At 43.6% G+C, this 20,515-nt stretch overlaps 1 protein-coding gene across 1 annotated transcript in view; it reads left to right on the top strand.

The window, feature by feature from the left end:
- Window positions 1–20,515, top strand: part of cacna1ba (calcium channel, voltage-dependent, N type, alpha 1B subunit, a) — a 949,382-nt gene that overhangs the window by 884,305 nt on the left and 44,562 nt on the right. Inside the window, exons 38-40 of the mRNA XM_072488273.1 lie at window positions 5,286–5,413; window positions 14,143–14,239; window positions 16,918–17,023. Coding sequence (XP_072344374.1) covers window positions 5,286–5,413; window positions 14,143–14,239; window positions 16,918–17,023 — 331 coding nt within the window. The remainder of the gene's footprint in view (window positions 1–5,285; window positions 5,414–14,142; window positions 14,240–16,917; window positions 17,024–20,515) is intronic.

Below are 20,515 nucleotides of genomic sequence, written 5' to 3'. Positions count from 1 at the left end.
TCCACCTTCGGCAGTAGCACATAGGGGACCAGGTGGACCTGGAAATATCTTGGCTGTGCTTCAGGGTCGACATGAAGTTTTGCCATGGCTGCCTTGATTTTCTCCAGCCAGGTTTGGAAAATTTTGCCGACAGCTCATAACCACATTTTCACATCTGTAAAGTCTGCCAATCTATGTGAGGCCGTTGTAACCAATCGCAGCCTGACAGACTAGGGTCTTGCCCTTTTACCACAGTCAATGGCAGTTTACAGATTGTTGCTCCTAAATCGCTGGTCCCAGCTATGGGAAGCAGTGCTCCCGTGTCGATTGCCAACCTTACTTCCGGATCATATAAAGTCAACCTTACTGAATTTTTTCAAATGTTTCTTTACCTATGACCGAGACTGCAGCTTCCATGTCAAACTCCAATACTAAGGTGTGGGCGTTTACTTGGACGGTGATCTGAATGGAGGCAACTTTAGGAGCCGCGGTGTAGTTCAGCTGCCTGTATTCGTCGTCAGGCTGTAACAAATGAAAAGTACAGGCTCTGGGTTGACGCCCACCCTGCATGGGGTGATGGCTTTACTAGCCTCCGTGTAGATTTTTCTTCCTACAATTTCTCCGACCACACTCCCCACATCATCTGGGGTCTCCCTCTACAGATTCAGGGGCTGTATCTGACCTCGTCAATACGGTCCTACATTTGGGGCCCTGACCTCAAGGCGGGATCCAGGGTTTCCTATTCTGTGGTGCAGTGAACACCAGGGGGTGAGGGGGCACTCCCATTCCTTGGAGTTCCTGTACCCCCTTTTCTGCACTTTCTCTAATAATGGCTCGCCACTGTCGTTGGGTCGCCATTTTATTCCACGCCACAAACCAAACGGTCCCACAACATCTCGGGAATGGTAGGGCCATAATCACAAAATTCAGCTAGTTTCCTCAAACGCATTAAGAACTCTGTAACAGACTCCCCTGGGGTCCTCTCAGGCGTGTTAAACCATAGTATTGCACGATGGCCGACAGATTGGGTTCATAATGATTTGCCACGAGTGCTACCAGCTCTTCAAAGGTCTTTGGAGTCCGGGGTTGCGGGGTACGTGAGGCTGACAACGGGAGCTCCCTGGGCGGTCAAGAGTATCACTGTTTGTCGCTCATCATCCCTTACAGCATTCGCCCGGAAAAAGTATCACGTAGGCTCTGCGTACTGCATCCAATCCTCCATGCCGGCATCAAACACATCCAGTCTTCCAAAGAGCGGCATTTTGAAATTAGTACAAACCTGAATTGGTAGTGGTGTAGGAGATGACCATTCTGTCAACAGTTAGCAACGCAAACTGCAGCTCCACTTTGATCCTCGTCGCCAATTTAGTGACCACAGAGGAGTCCAAATGGGAGGCGCAATGACAACTGGTTTATTGTAAAGTAAGCTATATGCACAGTACACTTCAGGTGCCTGCCAGGACTATCCATGCTCGGCTCCCCTCTGGGCCAGCGTTTATACTAGAGCCCATTTACTCCGCTGATGGGCTCCCGCCCCCCCAGTGGAGAAGCTTATACTCCAAGAGGCTCACAGGGATGCCATGTGGTCCATCCCCATTGGTCTTGTGAGGCTCATAACAAAATGTAAAATTTAAAGTAAACCTTTACGTGCTAGTTTCCCTGCTTGATTTAGGAAACAGACTAGGCAGATAGAACATAGAACATAGAACAGTACAGCACAGTACAGGCCCTTCAGCCCATGATGTTGTGCCAACCATTTCCCCTAATCTAAGATCAACCTAACCTACACCCCTTCAATTTACTGCTGTCCATGTGCCTGTCTAAGAGTCGCTTAAATGTCCCTCATGACTCCACCACCTCTGCTGGCCGTGCACTCCACACACCCACCACTCTCTGTGTAAAGAACCTACCTCTGACATCTCCCCTATACCTTCCTCCAATCACCTTAAAATTAAGTCCCCTCGTGACAGCCATTTCCACCCTGGGGAAAAGTCTCTGGCTATCCACTCTATCCATGCCTCTCATCACCTTGTACACCTATCAAGTCACCTATCTGCCTTCTTCGCTCCAGTGAAAAAAGCCCTAGCTCCCTCAACCTTTCTTCATAAGACATGTCCTCCAGTCCAGGCAGCATCCTGGTAAATCTCCTCTGCACCCACATCCTTCCTATAATGAGGCGACCAGAACTGGACACAATATTCCAAGTGTGGTCTAACTAGAGTTTTATAAAGCTGCAGCAAAACCTCGCGGCTCTTAAACTCAATCCCCCTGTTAATGAAAGCCAACACACCATACGCCTTCTTAACAACCCTATCAACCTGGGTGGCAACTTTGAGGGATCTATGTACGTGGACCCCAAGATCCCTCTGTTCCTCCACACCCAAGAATCCTGCCTTTAACCCTGTATTCAGCATTCAAATTCGACCTTCCAAAATGAACCACTTCACATTTACCAAGGTTGAACTCCATCTGCCACTTCTCAGCCCAGCTCTGCATCCTGTCACTGTCCTGTTGTAACCTGCAACAACCCTCAACACTATCTACAACTCCACCAACCTTTGTGTCATTGGCAAACTTACTAACCCACTCTTCCACTTTCTCATCCAAGTCATTTATGAAAATCACAAAGAGCAGAGGCCTCAGAACAGGTCCTTGCGGGATACCACTGGTCACCGACCTCCAGGCGGAATACTTTCCATCCACTACCACTCGCTGTCTTCTTTCAGCCAGCCAATTCTGACAGCTAAATTTCCCTGTATCCCATGGCCCCTAACTTTCTGAATGAGCCTACCATGGGGAACCTTATCAAATGCCTTACTGAAATCCATATACACCACATCCACTGCCCGACCTTCATCATATTGGGACATTTTTACTGTCTTAAATATGTTATATAGCTGTCTATTGGTGTTCTCCATTGTCTAACTATTGCTGCTTTGAAGGTTATCTGTGTAGATTTGGATTTGAACGTGGAGTGTTTTCAGGTAGTTAATGCTGATTGAGAGCAACACACTGAATAAATCACTGCATGACTTGCACACTGCCATTTAAGCACCTCTCGTTATGGGAACTATCCAAGTGTTTAATTGACAAATACAATATGCAGATTCTTCTAGAAACCAAGTGAACCTCAGCAAGTCACTGACCACCAGCGATGGCACAATCTACTTTGTGTGGAATGCTAGTGATCAAGGAAGGTTGCACGATTTTTAATCACAGTTTAGAAAGAGAGCATCAGAAGTGGAACCAATTCACAGAATAACTAAGAAGTTAAGGTTATCCAATTTGCCACAGCATCAAAGCTTGCCAGTTTCATGACCCTGGCACCAGCTAATATTCTTGAGTTCAGGCACATTTGCATCACATTGCACTGACATGTCATGCTTTGATGCACTACAGATGTACATTCAGTAGGAACAGATGTTTCTGTATTGATTTGGAGGCCCATTCCTCAGAACTGACACCATGATGAATCAAAATAAATCCTGCCGAAGGTTTTTAACCACACAGTGAAGGTTTACGAATGGGAAAAGTCCATTCTATTTTAATAGATCAACCTCATCAAGCCTTCATAGCCATTTCTGAAACATATCTTGAATTATATTTTCTTCCAATAAACTCATGGAATCAGTTCCAGAATGGAGTAGACAGGGCTGATAGTTCAAAGAGCTAACTTGAGTTTTAAAAGGCTGGAAAAAATGTCTACTTTCCACCCCCCCCCCTCCCGTAAGATATATCCAGCTAAAGAGGTTCCAGGAACATATGGTTTAAAGCTTCACTGTATTGGAAAAAAATAGATGTTCGCAAAAAGGGGTACGTTTTCTAACAAAGCAGGAATGATAATTTCTTCATGATTGATACTTTCTGGGGAGTTTCAACAGTTCTAAAAAAAATAGCTTAAAATAACTTTGCAAAAAAAAAAGAAACATTGGATGGAATTTTCCCCCAAAGTATGCAAGAGTGTCGCAGCGGGCAGGAAAAGCACCGTTGAAGCTGCCGGCCCCAACAGTGACTTTCTCCGTCGTATCATTCGGCTGATTGAAAAAGGAACTACAAGGGGTGGGTTCTCCGCCGTCTTGGTGGTGCGGGCTAAATCAGAGTCAGCCCTGCCAGCAACTTAGTTCTTTAAATATTGGGGCGCTACTTATAAAAGCAGCCCTGATACAAAACGGCAAACCCCTCCCCAAGTAACTACCACTGCCCAACCCTCCCTCCCCCGCCACGCAGCAGCACCCCCTGGAACGCCCCCCTGCACAAACATGGCCCCCTCCCCATCTGAGCTCCTCTGGCAGATTCTACTCGCCCGGTGCACCCTGTGAGAGACCTTTGTGATTCGCAACCACGCGCCCTCACGTCGACATGAATGGATAATGTAACGGGAAGGGGGCAGGGTGAATTGCCAAGCACAGAGGCCTGAAATGGAAAATCCTCACCCATTGTTTTTTGTTGACCATTTCCTCAGCAAATAAAAAAAGTAAATACCTTACACCAGGTCTGATCCAAAAGCAATAAGATTATTTTAAAATATTGCCACAGCAATGACAGCTAGGCGCATCTCATCTAGCATTGTGGACAATTAGCGGACGTTACCATTGTTCATTTGTTTTATAATCTTTGAAAACTTCAATGGATTCAGCTTGAAGGCACTTTGTTCCAAAGAAAACAAGCCAAACATCTCTAACATTTCAGCATGATTTAAGTTCTTGATGGCTGGAATCATCTTTAATGTTGATTCTGTACCATCTCACAAGCAGTAATTCCATCGGTATGATTAGGTGACCAGAATCGCACACAGTAAGTGATCTAGATCTGACCAGTGCCTTCCAAAGCTGAAATATAAAACCTTTGGATCTGTACTGTATTCCTCTGTTATTGCAGCTTAGTACTTTATTTGCCTTTCTACTGCAGTTGATCACTAGGCTAATAGTTTAATAAACCTAGCTACAGGGTCCCTTTTCTTGATTAATGCATCATATTACAGTTCAATTTGTAAAATGCTCCCTCGGCCAGCTCTTTGCTCTGAGATTAATAATTTCACACATATATAGCCTACCACGTACTGGATGGCATATACTTTTCAGGAGTTTCTTTTGTAAGGATGGGGTTACGAGATTGCAGGGAATAGGGTGGGGGAGTGTGTCTGGGTAAGGTACTCTTTCAGAGAGTCGGTGCAGACTCAATGGGCCAAATAGCCTCCTTCTGCTCTGTGGGGATTCTATGATTCTCAGTGATTTTTTATGCAAGTAGCAGTTTTATATTCATTTAATGGGCATTATATGCGTTTATTTTGCCCTTTTCTCCCCCAGATGTTAAATCTTTTTGTAGCTGTGATTATGGACAATTTTGAGTATCTAACCCGAGATTCCTCTATCCTGGGACCGCACCACTTGGATGAGTTCATTCGTGTCTGGGCTGACTATGATCCTGGAGCTTGGTATGTAGATGTCTGGTGCTTAAAATGATTGCGTAATCTTTGAAAAGTGATGAAGGCAGTAATGTTGTCAAACATGTGTGATGTCAAACTGTTAATTTATAGAATAAGAAAAAAAAGTGTATTGGTTTGAGAGCAGAACTAAGTCAAGCAGATCGTTCGTAGAAATCTGCCACAGCTGGGTTTACTGATCGGTGGCTTTATAATCAAAAGATGCAATAAAAGTGAGTACCAATTTGAAGAAATAACTGAAAGTATGGCCAGAAGGCAGCAGAGATCACGTAATTCACAGCAATATCTTAGTGTGATCATGCCAGCTGCATTTTCAAAGAATTGAAGGGCCTGACAAAATTCTAGTAACTTTTCCTTTATATTTCCATCTTCTATCAGACTAGGGGCCACATTGTGTAATGCAGTATTACCCAGGCATAAAGATTCCCAAATAACCAGATCTTTGCCAATGGCCCCTTCTATCGTATGCACAACAGCACCCTGTCTTGGTCTGCAGTTTTCTCACTAGGAAGGTTTCTGTCATCCAGATGATGCTTCCTTAAGTTAACCCAGCTGCGACCAGGAATTTCATCATATGAGGGACGATGGTTCCCTGCTCTTCATGACATAAGTCATTGTTGCATCAACATCCTGTCTATTTGGGGCTATGCCAGGCAACAGAAAAGTTTTAAATTGCCTGTCTGCCTCTACTTTGTTTCTTTTGTATGCCTCCATTTTGATCATACTTATTCTCATTGAGCTGTTTAGTAGTGCTGGATGTAATGGCTCTTGGTGTGGTGAGGGAGGCAGGATGGAAAATGAGTGGTCCATCCACTCCTGCCCCCACCCCTCCCGTCTCAGCCCAGCCAATCAAATGTCAGATGGCAAATTAGCAGTCGCCCAGTTACAAGGCAGTCAATTACGGTGTGAAAGGAGTTCTGTGCCCAATTAAGAGTCTAGACGGGATGTCATGAGGCACAGAGGAGTTATGCCACGAACAGGAAGCAGTGCCCGATCTGTGGAGTCACGTGGTGGATCACCGTCTCCACCTGTTGGTTGGAGGCTATACATCCAACTATATACATTGCAATGCAGATGCACATCACCGCAGCAAAGGTGACAAGTTTAAAGGCCCGCTGCTCTCTGAATCCCTCTCTGTTTCATTTGACACGCTCAAAAAAGTCAATAACTGAAGGCAATCATCACTCAGCAATGCTGCTACCTTCACCAGTAAAATCTGCCGCTACAATCAGCCAAGGTCCTGGTGGTAGGCGTTTTCTTCCACCTTCGTGCCGCCTCTTCAAAGCTACTATAAAGCACTCCCAAACCTTTTCCTATCGGATGCCCAAAAAATGCAGCAGGAAACAAAAAATTGTGTACAAGTGGGTCTACAACAAGCTCAACAGCTGGCAAATTGGCAATTTCAAAATGTTTCTCATTTTGTCGCCCATTCACCTCCTGTATTTTCAGAGACTGGCACGATGATGTCATATTGCCGACCCAGTATTTTACGTTTCTGCAGGACCAGAGCCTGCGTGATTTGTGGCAATAAAATATGCAGCCCAAGGTAGTGCTTCAGAAACCAATGTTTTTCAGGGTCTGACCTGCATGCTCATCAGTTGAGGGGAAAATCGGATATTCCCTTCTCATCGTCCTTCCCACTCAATGGGCTGGTTGGGAGCTGTCTCGGCAGATACAATGTAGGAATCTCTACATTTATGATCCTATCTTAGCATAGTAACCCTTCAGGGCTGCGGTGATTAATCAGTTAATCCGTGAACTCACACTGTAAACTATTGAAATACATCTGACAGAAGCCTTAAGGTAAATGAAGGAAAGATTCCAAAGGAAGATTTCATTTGCCTGAAGTCAACTGATCAGGTGAGGGTCAAATAAGAGCATTAAAACAATCTCTGGTTTTAAATCGAACACATGTCATTTATCAGCAACCACAGGGCAACAGCTATCGGATCAAAAGTTGTTGTGACCGATTCAGAGGATGAATCTGTGTTTGCCCCAGGTTCTGTGTGGTACCTGGTGATAATTGGGCATGCCTTTGTTTTATTCTGTTTACAAGGACAGCCTGCCTTCGGAGAAACTGCTGCTTCCTCTTGGTTGCTGTGATTGATTGTGAGCTCTGTTTTACTGTCCAGAAGAATGTCGTAGAATCCGTACAGTGTAGAAGGAGGCCATATGGCCCATCGAGCCTGCACCGACCCTTCGAAAGAGCACCCTACCTAGGCCCAATCCTTGCCCATTCCTGCAACCTCACCCTAAGGCACAATGTAGCATGGCCAATCCACCTAACCTGCACATCTTTGGACTGTGAGAGGAAACCGGAGCACCCGGAGGAAACCAACACACACAGGGAGAAAGTGCTAAACTCCACATAGACACAGTACGAAGGCTTACAACACCAGGTTAAAGTCCAACGCTGCCTTTCAGAGCTCCTTCATCAGGTGAGCTCCAAAAGCTAGTGATTCCGAACAAACCTGTTGGACTTTAACCTGGTGTTGTAAGACTTCTAACTGTGCTCATCCCAGTCCAATGCCTGCATCTCCACATCATGTCCACACAGACAGTCACCTGAGGTCGTAATCGAACCTGGGTCCCTGGCATTGTGAGGCAGCAGTGCTAACCACTGTGCCGCCGTTCATCCCATGACCAAAATCAGAGATCACAAACACAGCCGTCATGGAAGAATAATGTGAGACTATGGCCATAATCATGTCAGAAGTTTTAATAAACTTAAGTTACCTGCTGCATGATGAGCAACCAGTGAGAAAAAGGACCCAAATGCATTAATGGCATCCAAGGGCAGGATTGGTGACAGGAATCAGTTCCACTCATATGATGTTTCAGTTATTTTAACATTGTTATTGGGGGGGAATAAGCAATTTTGAGATGTTTCCCCCCCCCCCCCCCCCCCTCGATCACCTGATATCTTTCCCATGAGTTTCAAATAAAGCTTCCACAGCATTGCAACCCTGGTAAAGATGCTACGACTTCAAACCTTGCATTCATACCCAATGCTGAGGACAAATATTATTGCCGGAGGTGAGGGGACCAAACAAACTTGCTCAAAATGGCAATCCTTCCTTCCCTTGGTGAATAATATGTTTTCTTTAATATAAAGAATTAAAAGAGATGTATAAAAAGTGTATCACAACAATTACATCAAAGTCAAAATGAAAATATATAAGAAAACAAAATGTGAAGAAACTGAGGAGAGTGAATCCATGGGAATCATAGAATTTACAGTGCAGAAGGAGGCCCATCGAGTCTGCACCTGCCCTTGGAAAGAGCGTCCTACCCAGCCCACACTATCCCCGTAACGCAGTAACCCTACATAACCTTTTTGGCACTAAGGGCAATTTAGGCAATTTAGCATGGCCACTCCACCTAACTTGCACATCTTTGGACTGCGGGAGGATACCGGAGCACCCGGAGGAAACCCATGCAGACACGGGGAGAACGTGCAGACTCCGCACAGACAGTGATCCAAGCGGGGAATCGAACCTGGGCCCATGGAGCTGTGAAGCAACTGTGCTAACCACTGTGCCACCGTGCTGCCCACAACAAGAAGACAACAAGAAACAGAGAAACATGCATTAGAGGAGTAAATCCAGGAGAGAGGGTGTGGAAAACAGGGGTCACATGAAAGGAAAGCAAGAAAAAAAGTGACATGAATAGAAGAAAACTGAAAAGCTTTTCAATTTCTTTTTGTGGCGATTTTCTGCTTGTAATTGTTCTAGAGGAATTATTGCATCTGACCTGCCAGATTGTCGGGTGTTTAATAGTTACTGTGATTTGTTTTAAAAATCGCCTTTGGTTTAAAGCTGGTCTGTGCTGAATCTTCTCAGCATTATGGAAAGAGTTAGAATCATAGAACCAAAGATTCATAAAATCCCTACAATGCAGAAGGAGTCTATTCGGCCCATCAAGTCTTCACCGGCCCTTCGAATGAGCAATATACCCATGTCCACCCCACCCTATCCCTGGATCCCCATATCCTAACCTGCACGTCCCTGAACACTAAGGGGTAATTTATCATGACCAATACACCTAACCTGCACATCTTTGGATTGTGGGAGGAAACCGGAGGAAACCAACACAGACACAGGGAGAATGTACAAACTCCACAAAGACGGTCACCCAAGGTGTGAATTGAACCCGGGTCCCTGGCATTGTGAGGCAGCAGTGCTACCCTCTGTGCTACCGTGCCGCAGAACAAATTTATTTCAGTGCTTGGTATAGAATCTCTAATGTCGCTGACTAAAAGCAGTCAGGTGAGGCAAAATCATTTTCATTTTTTCCAACTGATTGTTTGAAGGGGACCGTAGGTTTAGAAAGTGACATGTGAGCCCAGTAATAGTGAGCACATTTCCTGATGACATGTCCTATTGTACATGCAAGACTATGTTACCCTTTGACTAGTATTAATGAAGTGAAGGCTGGCCCCTGATGTCACAAGGAAGGTTACAGTCCTTATGTTAGTGAACAAACAAAGAGTACTGATAAGTGATGTCAGACTGTAGCAAATATTGGCTGCTGATGTTTTCTGGCTAGAAATGGTAAAATATTGGCTCTCCGTGTTTGTGGTGTGGTTGAGACCTCTGTGTCTTAATTAATTCATTTGTGTTCCGTCAATATTTAGAGGGGAATGAGATATCTAGGATAGGATATTAAAACTGCCAGCCTGACACCCTAGCAGTGCCACCTGGGTGCCTCCTTGGCACTGCCAAGGTGCCCAGGTGTCACTGGTAGGCTGGCATGAGCATTGCCAGGATGGAATGCCTGAGACACACTGTATATTACAGGGTAATGTTCTTAAGTAAAAATATCAACATGCCATGGGATTACCATTGTCTTTTGGTGACAATGTCTTAGGCTGTTGCTTCCTGGTTGTATTTGACCATTTTCATCTTCAACATATCAATCTGGAGACCAAGGCTGTAAGCCTCTGAGTTGGAATAAATCTGGTTTATGGCTGTCCAGTTATGGTTATTAGAATCTGAATGGGCGAGAAATGGGCTGAAATGCACAATGCATAATTTATGTCCATCTTAATATCTGAGCGGTTGGCAGTACTGCCTCACAATACCAAGGACCCGGGTTCAGTTCCAGCCTGGGGTGACCGTCTGTGTGGAGTTTGGACATTCTCCCCATGTCTGCGCGGGTTTCCTCCGGGTGCTCCGGTTTAAAGCTCTGTGATCCCACAATTGGTTATTTCCACCCGAAACTGAGTGATCAAGGGAATGGCCCTCACAGACAAGAATTACTTTTACGCATTTTTAACTCAGCACCTCGCTCTCCTGGCCACATGTCCATCCTTGGCTTGCTGCAATGCTCCAGTGAAGCCTGGCGCAAGTCCAAAGATGTGCAGGTTAGTTGGATTGGTTATGATAAATTGTCCCTTAGTGTCTAAAGGTTGGGTGTGGTTACGGGGATAGGGCAGTTGATTGGGGCCTAGGCAGGGTGCTCTTTTGAAGGGTCGGTGCAGACTCAATGGGCTGAATGGCCTCCTTGTACACTGTAGGGATTCTATGATAACAGCATCTCATCTTCCGGTTGGGCACATTGCAGCTCTCAGGACTCAACGTCAGTTAGTCAACTTTAAATTTTAACCTTCTCCTCCATCCTAAACTCCCTTTTCTTCTCCTCTTAAAAAATATTCCTAACATGAATGCAAACAAATTGCAACAGAGTCCCGCGTCGAGCACGTTCAGCCGGCCGTTTCCTGCTGCTCGCAGTGCCGAGAAAGACCATGCTATCGAACCTCTGTTGCAATCTGGGGCCTTAGCACTGGCATGATATTCAGGTAAACATATCATGGTGCAAACACACATACACACTGATGGACAGATCAACGGACCAATCAACACACACACAACATCACAGCCAATCACCAGTGAGAGCACACGCACTATAAAACGGGGAACACCACAGTTCCCGCTCATTCCAGCAGGAGACAGCTCAGGGCACAGAGCTCACAGCGTGCCACTCAGACATACACCATGTGCTGAGTGCCTCTCTAAGATAGTGTTAGGGCTGGGTCCACAGATTAAAGGGTAAAGTACGAACCACAGTCATAAGTTTACAGATGTTGTTATCAAGAGTAATAAAACAGAATTGTACCATCTACAACCGTATTGGTTCGTTTGTGTAGCGGAACACCCAACACGACAAGCACTTAATCCCGTTTCCTGCACCGAGGAGCTCCACACGCCAGAGCTCCTCGGTGCAGGAGGAGATTGGGACACCATTTTTAAATGGCACCTTAACCTCTCTTGAGCCCCTGCGACATGACCCCCAGAACCCCAAAGCGCCAACTTACCTATCAGGGGTCCTTGGGGCCCTCCTCCCTCACACCCACTTCACACAGGCAAGGCACCCCCAGCTTGATCCCCGGCATAGGCACAATTCCATCCTGGCAATGCTCCTGCCAGCCTATCAGTGCCACCTGGGCACCTTGGCAGTGCCAGGCTGGAACCCAGGTGGCACTGCTAGGGTGTCAGGCTGGCAGTGCCTAGGTGCCCAGGGTGGCACCAGCTGTGCCAGGGTGGTGCCCTGCCAGGGCACCAACCTCCCCGGATCGCTGCCTCTGTTCTCTGCTGATAGACACTGACAGATCTGCTGTGTTTTTCCAGCGTCCTCTGCTCTTGTTTCAAATTCCAGCATCCGCAGTATCTTACTTTCCACGCATCTTTACCTTGATTGCCAACGGGTTATAGATGGTGAGTTGAGTGCACACCATCTTCCTTCCAGTTGTGATCCCAAGCAAATGGAACAGGAAGAGAGATGACTTTTGCTCTTGTCCTCTGTTAGCATTTGCCTCAAATGTAAACTGTTCCACTGCACCCATTGGTGAAGCCATCATGATGAAGAGCTATGTGAAAATACTTTGAATTTTGATTTTTATTAAGTTTTGACTGCACAAACAAAGTGGCTCCCAATTAATTCATTAAAAAAAATGTATGGGCAGAACAAAAATCAGTTTTTCTGCAGCTTGGTACTTCAAATAAATCAAAGGTAAAATTTGTGTGAGGTCATGCACACATAACAGAGTAAATACTCACATTGGAGGCAATGATGGTCTAAGTATTTTTCTCCTGCAGGTTACTTGGGCAAAGCCAACAAAATGGTGGAACTGCTGCAGATGCAAATTTTTTAAAAGCAGATATTAATATTGCAAAGGATTTATTCAATAATGACAATTCCAGTTCATTTAATTTCAAAAATGCAGCCAGGAATGTTGTTTGACATGCAAACGGATATCAAATAGGATTAATTGACTCAAACTGGAAATCTGCGACAGTTTCATCCTATTTTCTCATTTATTATTACCTAACCATTGATCGCTCCATGGAACCCCTCAGGCCAATATATTAAAGAATGCTATGATGCTCAATTTTATTCATTATGTGCTCATTTTGGTTTAATGTTGAATATGTTGAGCTTTTAAAGTCAAAGCTGTATGTATGGATTGCTTGTTGAATATGTTTGCAATGTCATTGTCAATGCGGTGTTTGTGATAGTCACTCTCTCATTATTTCCTTGAGGTTCAAATGTAAGTATAGTTTTCCTCATGAACTGTCTGGGGTTTTCAATCAATAATTAGTTCACAAAGTATTATTTTTTTTGCACGTGAAAAATATTACCATGGAGTGAAGTGTCCAGATAAACACCTCAGTTCCTATTCCTTTGATGCCCAAGTCAAAATCCTGAAAGCAAGAGATATTTAAGGAGATGGTGTCTTATTCAGCCCATCTGCAAAATAAATTACAGATTATATAGATCTGATGCAGCAACCCAACCAGTGGTACAAACGTTCAGTTTTTTGAAGTTTAAAAACTTATTTCCACTGCATATTTGTGCAAACATTTAAAAAAAATTCAACCATATAACATGAGTGAGAACACTTGAAGTGCTTAGGTTATAACATCAATAAATTATTTAAAATACATATGCGTACCTTTGCAAGTGCAACCTGATGAGGAAGTAGATTTTCTTCAATGAATATTGGAAGTTTTTCTGCTGTGTCCCATTTAGAAGTATTTTTCTTTATTTCTTTTGTTCAGGAATCAATCGTTTCTGCATGTACTGTGTTGTCCCTTTTGGTTTACGTGAACCAATCAATTCACTGATATGAAGCCTTGTTTAATAAATTAATTTGTAGTGCTCATTTTCTAACTTGTGAAATTCTTTTTCCAGTTACCGGATTCATTATAAGGAAATGTACAAATTGTTGCGTATTATCTCGCCACCTCTTGGCTTAGGGAAGAACTGCCCACATAGGTTGGCCTATAAGGTTTGAAATTAAACTGATAAGTAGAGTATCCAAAAAAAAAAGCCTTGACTGTCTGCATCTGAACAGGAATGATTGACTTTGACCATCTTCTTCCATTCAACCCAGTGTTTAGCTTTTATGAGTTTGCTAGCTGATTTTTTGGCATGCCGACTCGAAGTCTGTTCGTTGAAAGGAAGCCATCATGTTTGCATACATCTTTTTGCCATTTAGTAAACTGTCAATCATTCCATATTGAAACAGGGATTAGAGAGTCTAGATTTCAGTGCAAGAAGACACATTCCTCATGCAAAGCTTGTATTGCGCTGGAAAATCTTGCACCGCCATTTTGAAATCTAATTAACCTGGATTTCTGTGTTTCTTTTCCTTTGTTGTTGTTCCCCTTTTCTATTTAAAAAAAAAAATTGATTTTTGCCTCACTTCTTTTCCAAAGTGGGCGCATCACTTACAATGACATGTATGAGATGCTGAGACACATGTGTCCACCTTTAGGCCTGGGAAAGAAATGTCCTGCAAGAGTCGCCTACAAGGTAGCATATAAACCAAGTATACACAAAACTACCTTACATGTAAAATCCAACTCTGTGTTTTCCTTTGTGTGCTATTATATTTATGTAACTGTTGTTCACACTGTTCCCTTTTGTATTCAGAAGCCACAATCACTACATATTTTTGTCCCAGTTGTGTTTTATGAGGGTTGAAACGTTTGCTAGTTAATTGAGAGTGATTATTAGTACAAGGAGTTCAATTACTTGCTACAGCTACTCCCAAAGGATTTTAAAAACTTCTTTTCAGTTTCAAGCCATAATCTATAAATCCTGGAGTATAAAATGAATTTTGTTTCTCCTAAGTACTGTTTGTGAGGGCAGCACGGTGGCACGGTGGTTAGCACCACTGCCTCACGGCGCAGAGGTCCCAGGTTCGATCCCGGCTCTGGGTCACTGTCCGTGCGGAGTTTGCACATTCTCCCCGTGTTTGAGTGAGTTTCCCCCCCACAACCCAAAGATGTGCAGGGTGCGTGGATTGGCTATGCTAAATTGCCCCTTGATTGGAAAACTGAATTGGGTACTCTAAATTTTTTTTAAAAGAAGTATTGTTTGTGAGCCTCCTTAATCCTTTGAACTTGTGTCTTGTTAATGGAGGCAATCCATTTACACTCTAAGGTGTAATTGAAGAGCTAATGCTCGATATCATGTAGCTACAGAAAATAGTTCAACAAATGAAAATGTGTTAGCACCGCAAGACTTTCCAACAATGGTCACCATTCTCGACTATAACAGTTCAGATTGTGCATGAGTTCCAGCAGTGGAGTGCAGTGCAGCAATCCCGAGCTCCTTAAAATAAATACTGGAGTCAGAGTTAGTGAGATGCGTACATTCTGCATAAATATTCATGTTTTTACAGTATAGGTTAATCTGAACAAAATACGTGTAGGGGTGTGGAAGACTTGTTTGTCTGTTGACTCTTGTGTCTGGTCAGATTGCCGTGTCGCAAGCCACCTTTTTCTTTCATGTCTCAGTGCCTCTTCTTTGCATTTTCATTGGCTGTGTGACTCCTCAAAAATCAACCAAATTAATGTGTAATTGTCTGCTTTGTTTATTTACAACCAATCAAGATCCACTCAAACACACTGATTTCTGAAACAGGAGTCATCTCAGGGAGATAAAAGGGAGGTAAAGCGAATAAGTGAAAACATTAGAACGACATTTAGAGAAAGGGTGAAGCAGAAAGAATGGGGCGGACACAGCAATCAGCAAGAAAACGATAGAATTCAAGAGATTTGGGATATAATTAGAGACTGGTACAGGTAGAGAGAGAGACATAGAAAAATTGATCTCAATTTTCACATAAGCGTAACACCAAAAGATTCAAAAGTTTAAGATAAATCAACCATGAAGATTTTTTTCTTGATAATGCATGCAATATTCATTCATTACCATCAGAGTTGAATTATATGTGAATAAATTTAGTTACTTATTTGCAGTTACTACAGTTACTAAATATAACAGCACAATATTTAGTTTGGAACTTGTAGATGTGCAGTGGAACATTGTAATTGTATTTAGTTTGTACTATATATAGTGATAGTATTTTAGATTTATTCACAATTTGTATTGAACATTCCATTGTTTTCTTTATTTTACTTCTCTGTCCTCTTCCTGTTTGCAAAATAGATCTTGCTTTAAATCTTATTGTCTGGCACAAACTTGAATCATCTTTTTTAAACTTTTTTTTAAAAAGAAAATTCAATCGTAACTCTAAAGTTTGTTCTCTGTTTCTTCTATAATTGTGTATCAATCTGTCAGGTCTTCAACAGTTTCTCTTCAGAACAGCAGGACAAATCCCTGTACAGTTCATGTGCCATTGCTTTCCAGCATGTACTAAATTGCTAGTCTCTTTGAATTGCATGCGAGTCTATGCCTGTTTCTGCTCGATTGGGGAACTCTCCATCTGTCTGCTCATTGCTATGCCGTTCTCTCTTTCTCTGTCACTCACTTCTCTTGCTCTCGAATGGATTCACACTGACTCTATTTCAGTAAGTTGTTTGTTGCATCATGTTGTGTTCAGACTAAAGAATGCTGACTTGTGTTAACTCCTGGTCTGCTGACTGAGGCCTCCAGTGTCAGAGCATTGCCAGCCCCGTGTTTGCAGAATTTATGAGCCAGCCTTCTGATTGCAGGATCCTGAATTTCAGGCACCTTATTAAAACACATTTTAAACACAGAAAATGATAGCTGTGCTATATTGCTGCGTGGTGATTTTGAATAGTATTCGCTTTTGTCCTATTCAGCCACTTGAAAGATTCGCTGCAAGAATTGCAACAAGCGCAATGATTACCAGCAATCAAACTAAGGCCACAAAATTAGTCATATCTGTGGTTGAAATGTAGATTTAAAAAAAAAAAATTCTTCCTGAATATAACACGCAAAGACAAAAATCCCAGATTAAACCAAAACAATATATTTTTTAATGGTTTTTTATGTTTTCTAAGCATCCCTTGTACAAAAAGGGAAATTGGATCTGTATGATTTTCCTAGCTCTCTGACATCTGCATATCTTTATAGGGAAAGATGGTTTCAGATTTGACACCTGTTTGCCTCAGCAGATAAAGAGTTAACAAAGTTAAAAGTGCAGCTTGCCACATGAGTTGTCTGTCATTTGTGCTCAATGCAGAAATCCCCACTAACTATTTGCTATTTGCTCACAGCGGCTTGTAAGAATGAACATGCCGATTGCTGAAGATGGCTCTGTGCATTTCACATCTACCTTGATGGCATTGATTAGAACAGCCCTCGACATCAAAATTGCTGGAGGTGAGTGGACAGGCCATACCAACCTCTTGCAAGGAAACACTGTGTTACCCGTGTAGTAGAATTGAGGGTATTGAATATCAACTGGGAGAATTACCTCCAAATGTTTTGTTGATAGTACACCTTTCCAAGTGTCCAAATAGCCTGTCCAATTAGAGAACTTTGCTCCTCTGTTACAGTGCATGCATTTGCAATGTTAGAATGCATATTATAAATCATTTCCATCATTCATGCCTTCTCATTAAATTTCATTCTCTTTTAAAAATACTATTCAGGATAGTTTTAAGCAGATATATACTTTTAATGGAGGAGGGCAGAAGATGGGGCTGAAATTCTTCTGTGTCAGGTTTAAAGACAAGAGGGGTCAAGGCACATTTCCAGTCATTTCCACACCATGTAGCCCAAAGGTTCAGCCCAACATGTCAGATAGTTTTGAAAATAAATCTCTATTTTTATTAAACTGGTGTGAACCAATTCATCTGCCACATGGGGTTTCTCCTGGTATTTTTCTTAAGGCCTCAAAGCGCCAGGGGTTCAATTCCTGCCTTGGGTGACTGTCTGTGTGGAGTTTTCACATTCTCTCCCTGACTGCATGAGTTCCTCTGGGAGCTCCAGTTTCCTCCCATAGTCCAGAAATGTGCAGGTTAGGTGGGATTATGAAAATAGGGTGAGAGAGGTGGGCCTAGGTAGGGTACTTTCAGAGGGTCAGTGGAGACTCTATGAGCCAAATAGCCTCCTCCTGGGGCGGCATGGTGGCACAGTAATTAGCACTGCTGCCTCACAGTGCCAGGGACCCGGGTTAAATTTTGGCCTTGGGTGACTGTCAGGATGGAGTTTGCACTTTCTCTGGGTGTCTGTGTGAGTTTCCTCCGGGAGCTCCAGTTTCCTCCAAAGATGTGCAGGTTAGGTAGATTGACCATGCTAAATTGCCCCTTCGCGTCCAGGGATGTGCAGGCTAGGTGGGGTTACAGGTATTGGGTGGGGGAGTGGGCCTAGGTAGGGTGCAAGTTCAGAGGGTCAGTGCAGACTCAATGGGCCAAATGGCCTCCTTCTGCACTGTAGGGATTCTATGGTTCTATGGATAACTTGTGTGCGACAGTGATATTCATTTATAACATATACACACCCAGTTTCTTTTGATTTTTTTCTATGTGCATAGGTTTCCCTTAGTGCAGAAGTTTATGAAAGATTTATACATCAGAGTGGAGGCACTCACCTTTGGAGAGTTTTTTTATTTGTTCATGCGACGTGGGCATTGGAGGCATTTATTGTCCATCCCTAATTGCCCTTGAAGGGGCAATTAAGAGTCAACCACATTGCTGTGGGTCTGAAGCCACATATAGGCCAGACTAGGTAAGGATGGCAGATCTCCTTCCCTAAAGAACATTAGGTTGCAACGGTAATGATCCTAACTCACCCTGGTGTGACACCAGTCAAGCACAGAGGGTACAGTTATTAGTGCAACATCTGGGGCAAGATTTTTTCTTCTCCCAGCAAAGGTGCAAATCGGGTGAAAAATTGCTGGACTTAGTTTATTTGTGTGGAAAGCAATTTTCCTGTGCCTTCCTGATGCCACACTGTTTCCATGGGGACTTTTGGCAGGTTGGGAAGGTCTTGGGTGCAAAACGCACACTCAACTCTTCCGAGGTTGGGGTCGCCATTGTGAGGACCAGAGGAAAATTACATTTACTTCTGCACACTATTGCAGTGTGGCATATTGGTTTTGTACATCCTAAAAAAATGCAGCTACCTGGAGTGTTTGTGACCACTGAGAGAGGTCTGTTTAGAAGCTGGGAATATTCTGTTTTGACAGCTTCAAGTATCACTATTAGATGCTGCATTGTAATGTAGATGTGGTTTTCATGCAGTGATTCATCATTGAATCCATAGAATTCCTACAGTGCAGAGGGAGGCCATTTGGCCCATCGAGTCGGCACTGACCCTCAGAAAGAGCACCCTACCTAGGCCCACCTCCTTGCCTTATCATAGACATAGAATTTACAGTGCAGAAGGAGGCCATTCGGCCTAATGAGTCTGCACCAACCCTTGCAAAGAGCACCCTACCTAAGCCCACACCTCCACTCTATCCCCAGTAACCCACCTAATCTTTTTTTTTGGACATTAAAGGCAATTTAGCATGGCCAAACCACCTAATTTGCACATCTTTGGACTGTGGGAGGAAACCGGAGCACCCGGAGGAAACCCACACAGATAGGGGGAGAACGTGCAGACTTCGCACAGACAGTGAACCAAGCCGGGAATCAAACCTAGACCCTGGAGCTGTGAAGCAACTGTGCTAACCACTGTGCTACTGTGCCGTCCACTACCCCGTAACCCCACCTAAGATGCACATCTTGGGACACTAAGGGGCAATCTTAGCATGAACAATCCACCTAACTGCACATCTTTGGACTGTGGGAGAAAACCAAAACACTCCTTGCAGACACAGGGAGAACATGCAAACTCCACACAGGCAGTCACCCAAGGCTGGATTTGAACCCAGGTTCCTGGCACTGTGAGGTGGCAGTGCTGACCACTGTGCCACCGTGCCCACCCGGATCTGTCCTGCAAGGGTAAGTTGACCTTAATATTGACCAGCACCGTCTTATTGTTGTGATGCATTACAATACTTTTCCAAATGTCCAAAGTGCAACAATGCACTAAAAATATGAAGGAAAATGTCCTGTCAGCCTATTCTGTCTTGTTTAATGCTGTGGTTTAAATTGACTGACAGCTCAGCCATTAAAAATACCTTGCTTTTAAAAGTTGAAAAAAATCTCTGGACCTGCTCCCCTCCATTGATTCTCAGGCACTCTGCTTTGAAACCAAAATGGGACACTGTGGTGGCTTGAGACAATACCCTGGAGGCTTCCAGTAGTAAACAAGTGGTTTACTGATGAGAGGCAAAGTACTGTAATAAAACAGGCACAGAACATAATACAACAGGTCTGGTCACTTTGGCTCCAAGATCTATACTGCGGTGTCCTGCCCTCAGATCCCTGCGCAAACACCCTATTGGCCAGTGTTTGCACGCTCCTATGTTGATTGGCCCTGAGCCAGTCACGTGGTCCGTCAAGCCCATGTCCTTAAAGGGGACAAGATACCACAGGCACCATTCTGTTTGGTAAGTTTCAGGCAATGAGCTTTTGTCAGACATGGCAGAGATTTAACAGGCTTTAAGCCTATTGTGCCTTCTAATCTATATTCACATCAATTAAATTATATTCTTATTTTTTCAGGAAAGTTACATGTTTACTCTTGCTGCGGTGGTTATCTGACCTAATAAAGCATTGGGCTTATTGAACTGCATGTCTCATTTGCATTGTGGTCTGGGCAATGACAGACAAAGCAATTAATAAAAGTCATTACAAATGTTGACCTACAAAAGTCAGTATCGTTATGTAACTTCCACATATCCAAAAGCTTCAACGTCCTATTTGTCAGTTTACAAAGGATCTTGGTAACTCATAAGAATCTAGTTAAGTTCAGGAAGCA

The sequence above is a fragment of the Scyliorhinus torazame genome, chromosome 22 (genome assembly GCF_047496885.1).
Source record: "Scyliorhinus torazame isolate Kashiwa2021f chromosome 22, sScyTor2.1, whole genome shotgun sequence".
Classification (NCBI taxonomy): Eukaryota; Metazoa; Chordata; class Chondrichthyes; order Carcharhiniformes; family Scyliorhinidae; genus Scyliorhinus; species Scyliorhinus torazame.
Note: the sequence above shows the minus strand (reverse complement) of the source record. Positions and strands in the feature narration are given on the sequence as shown.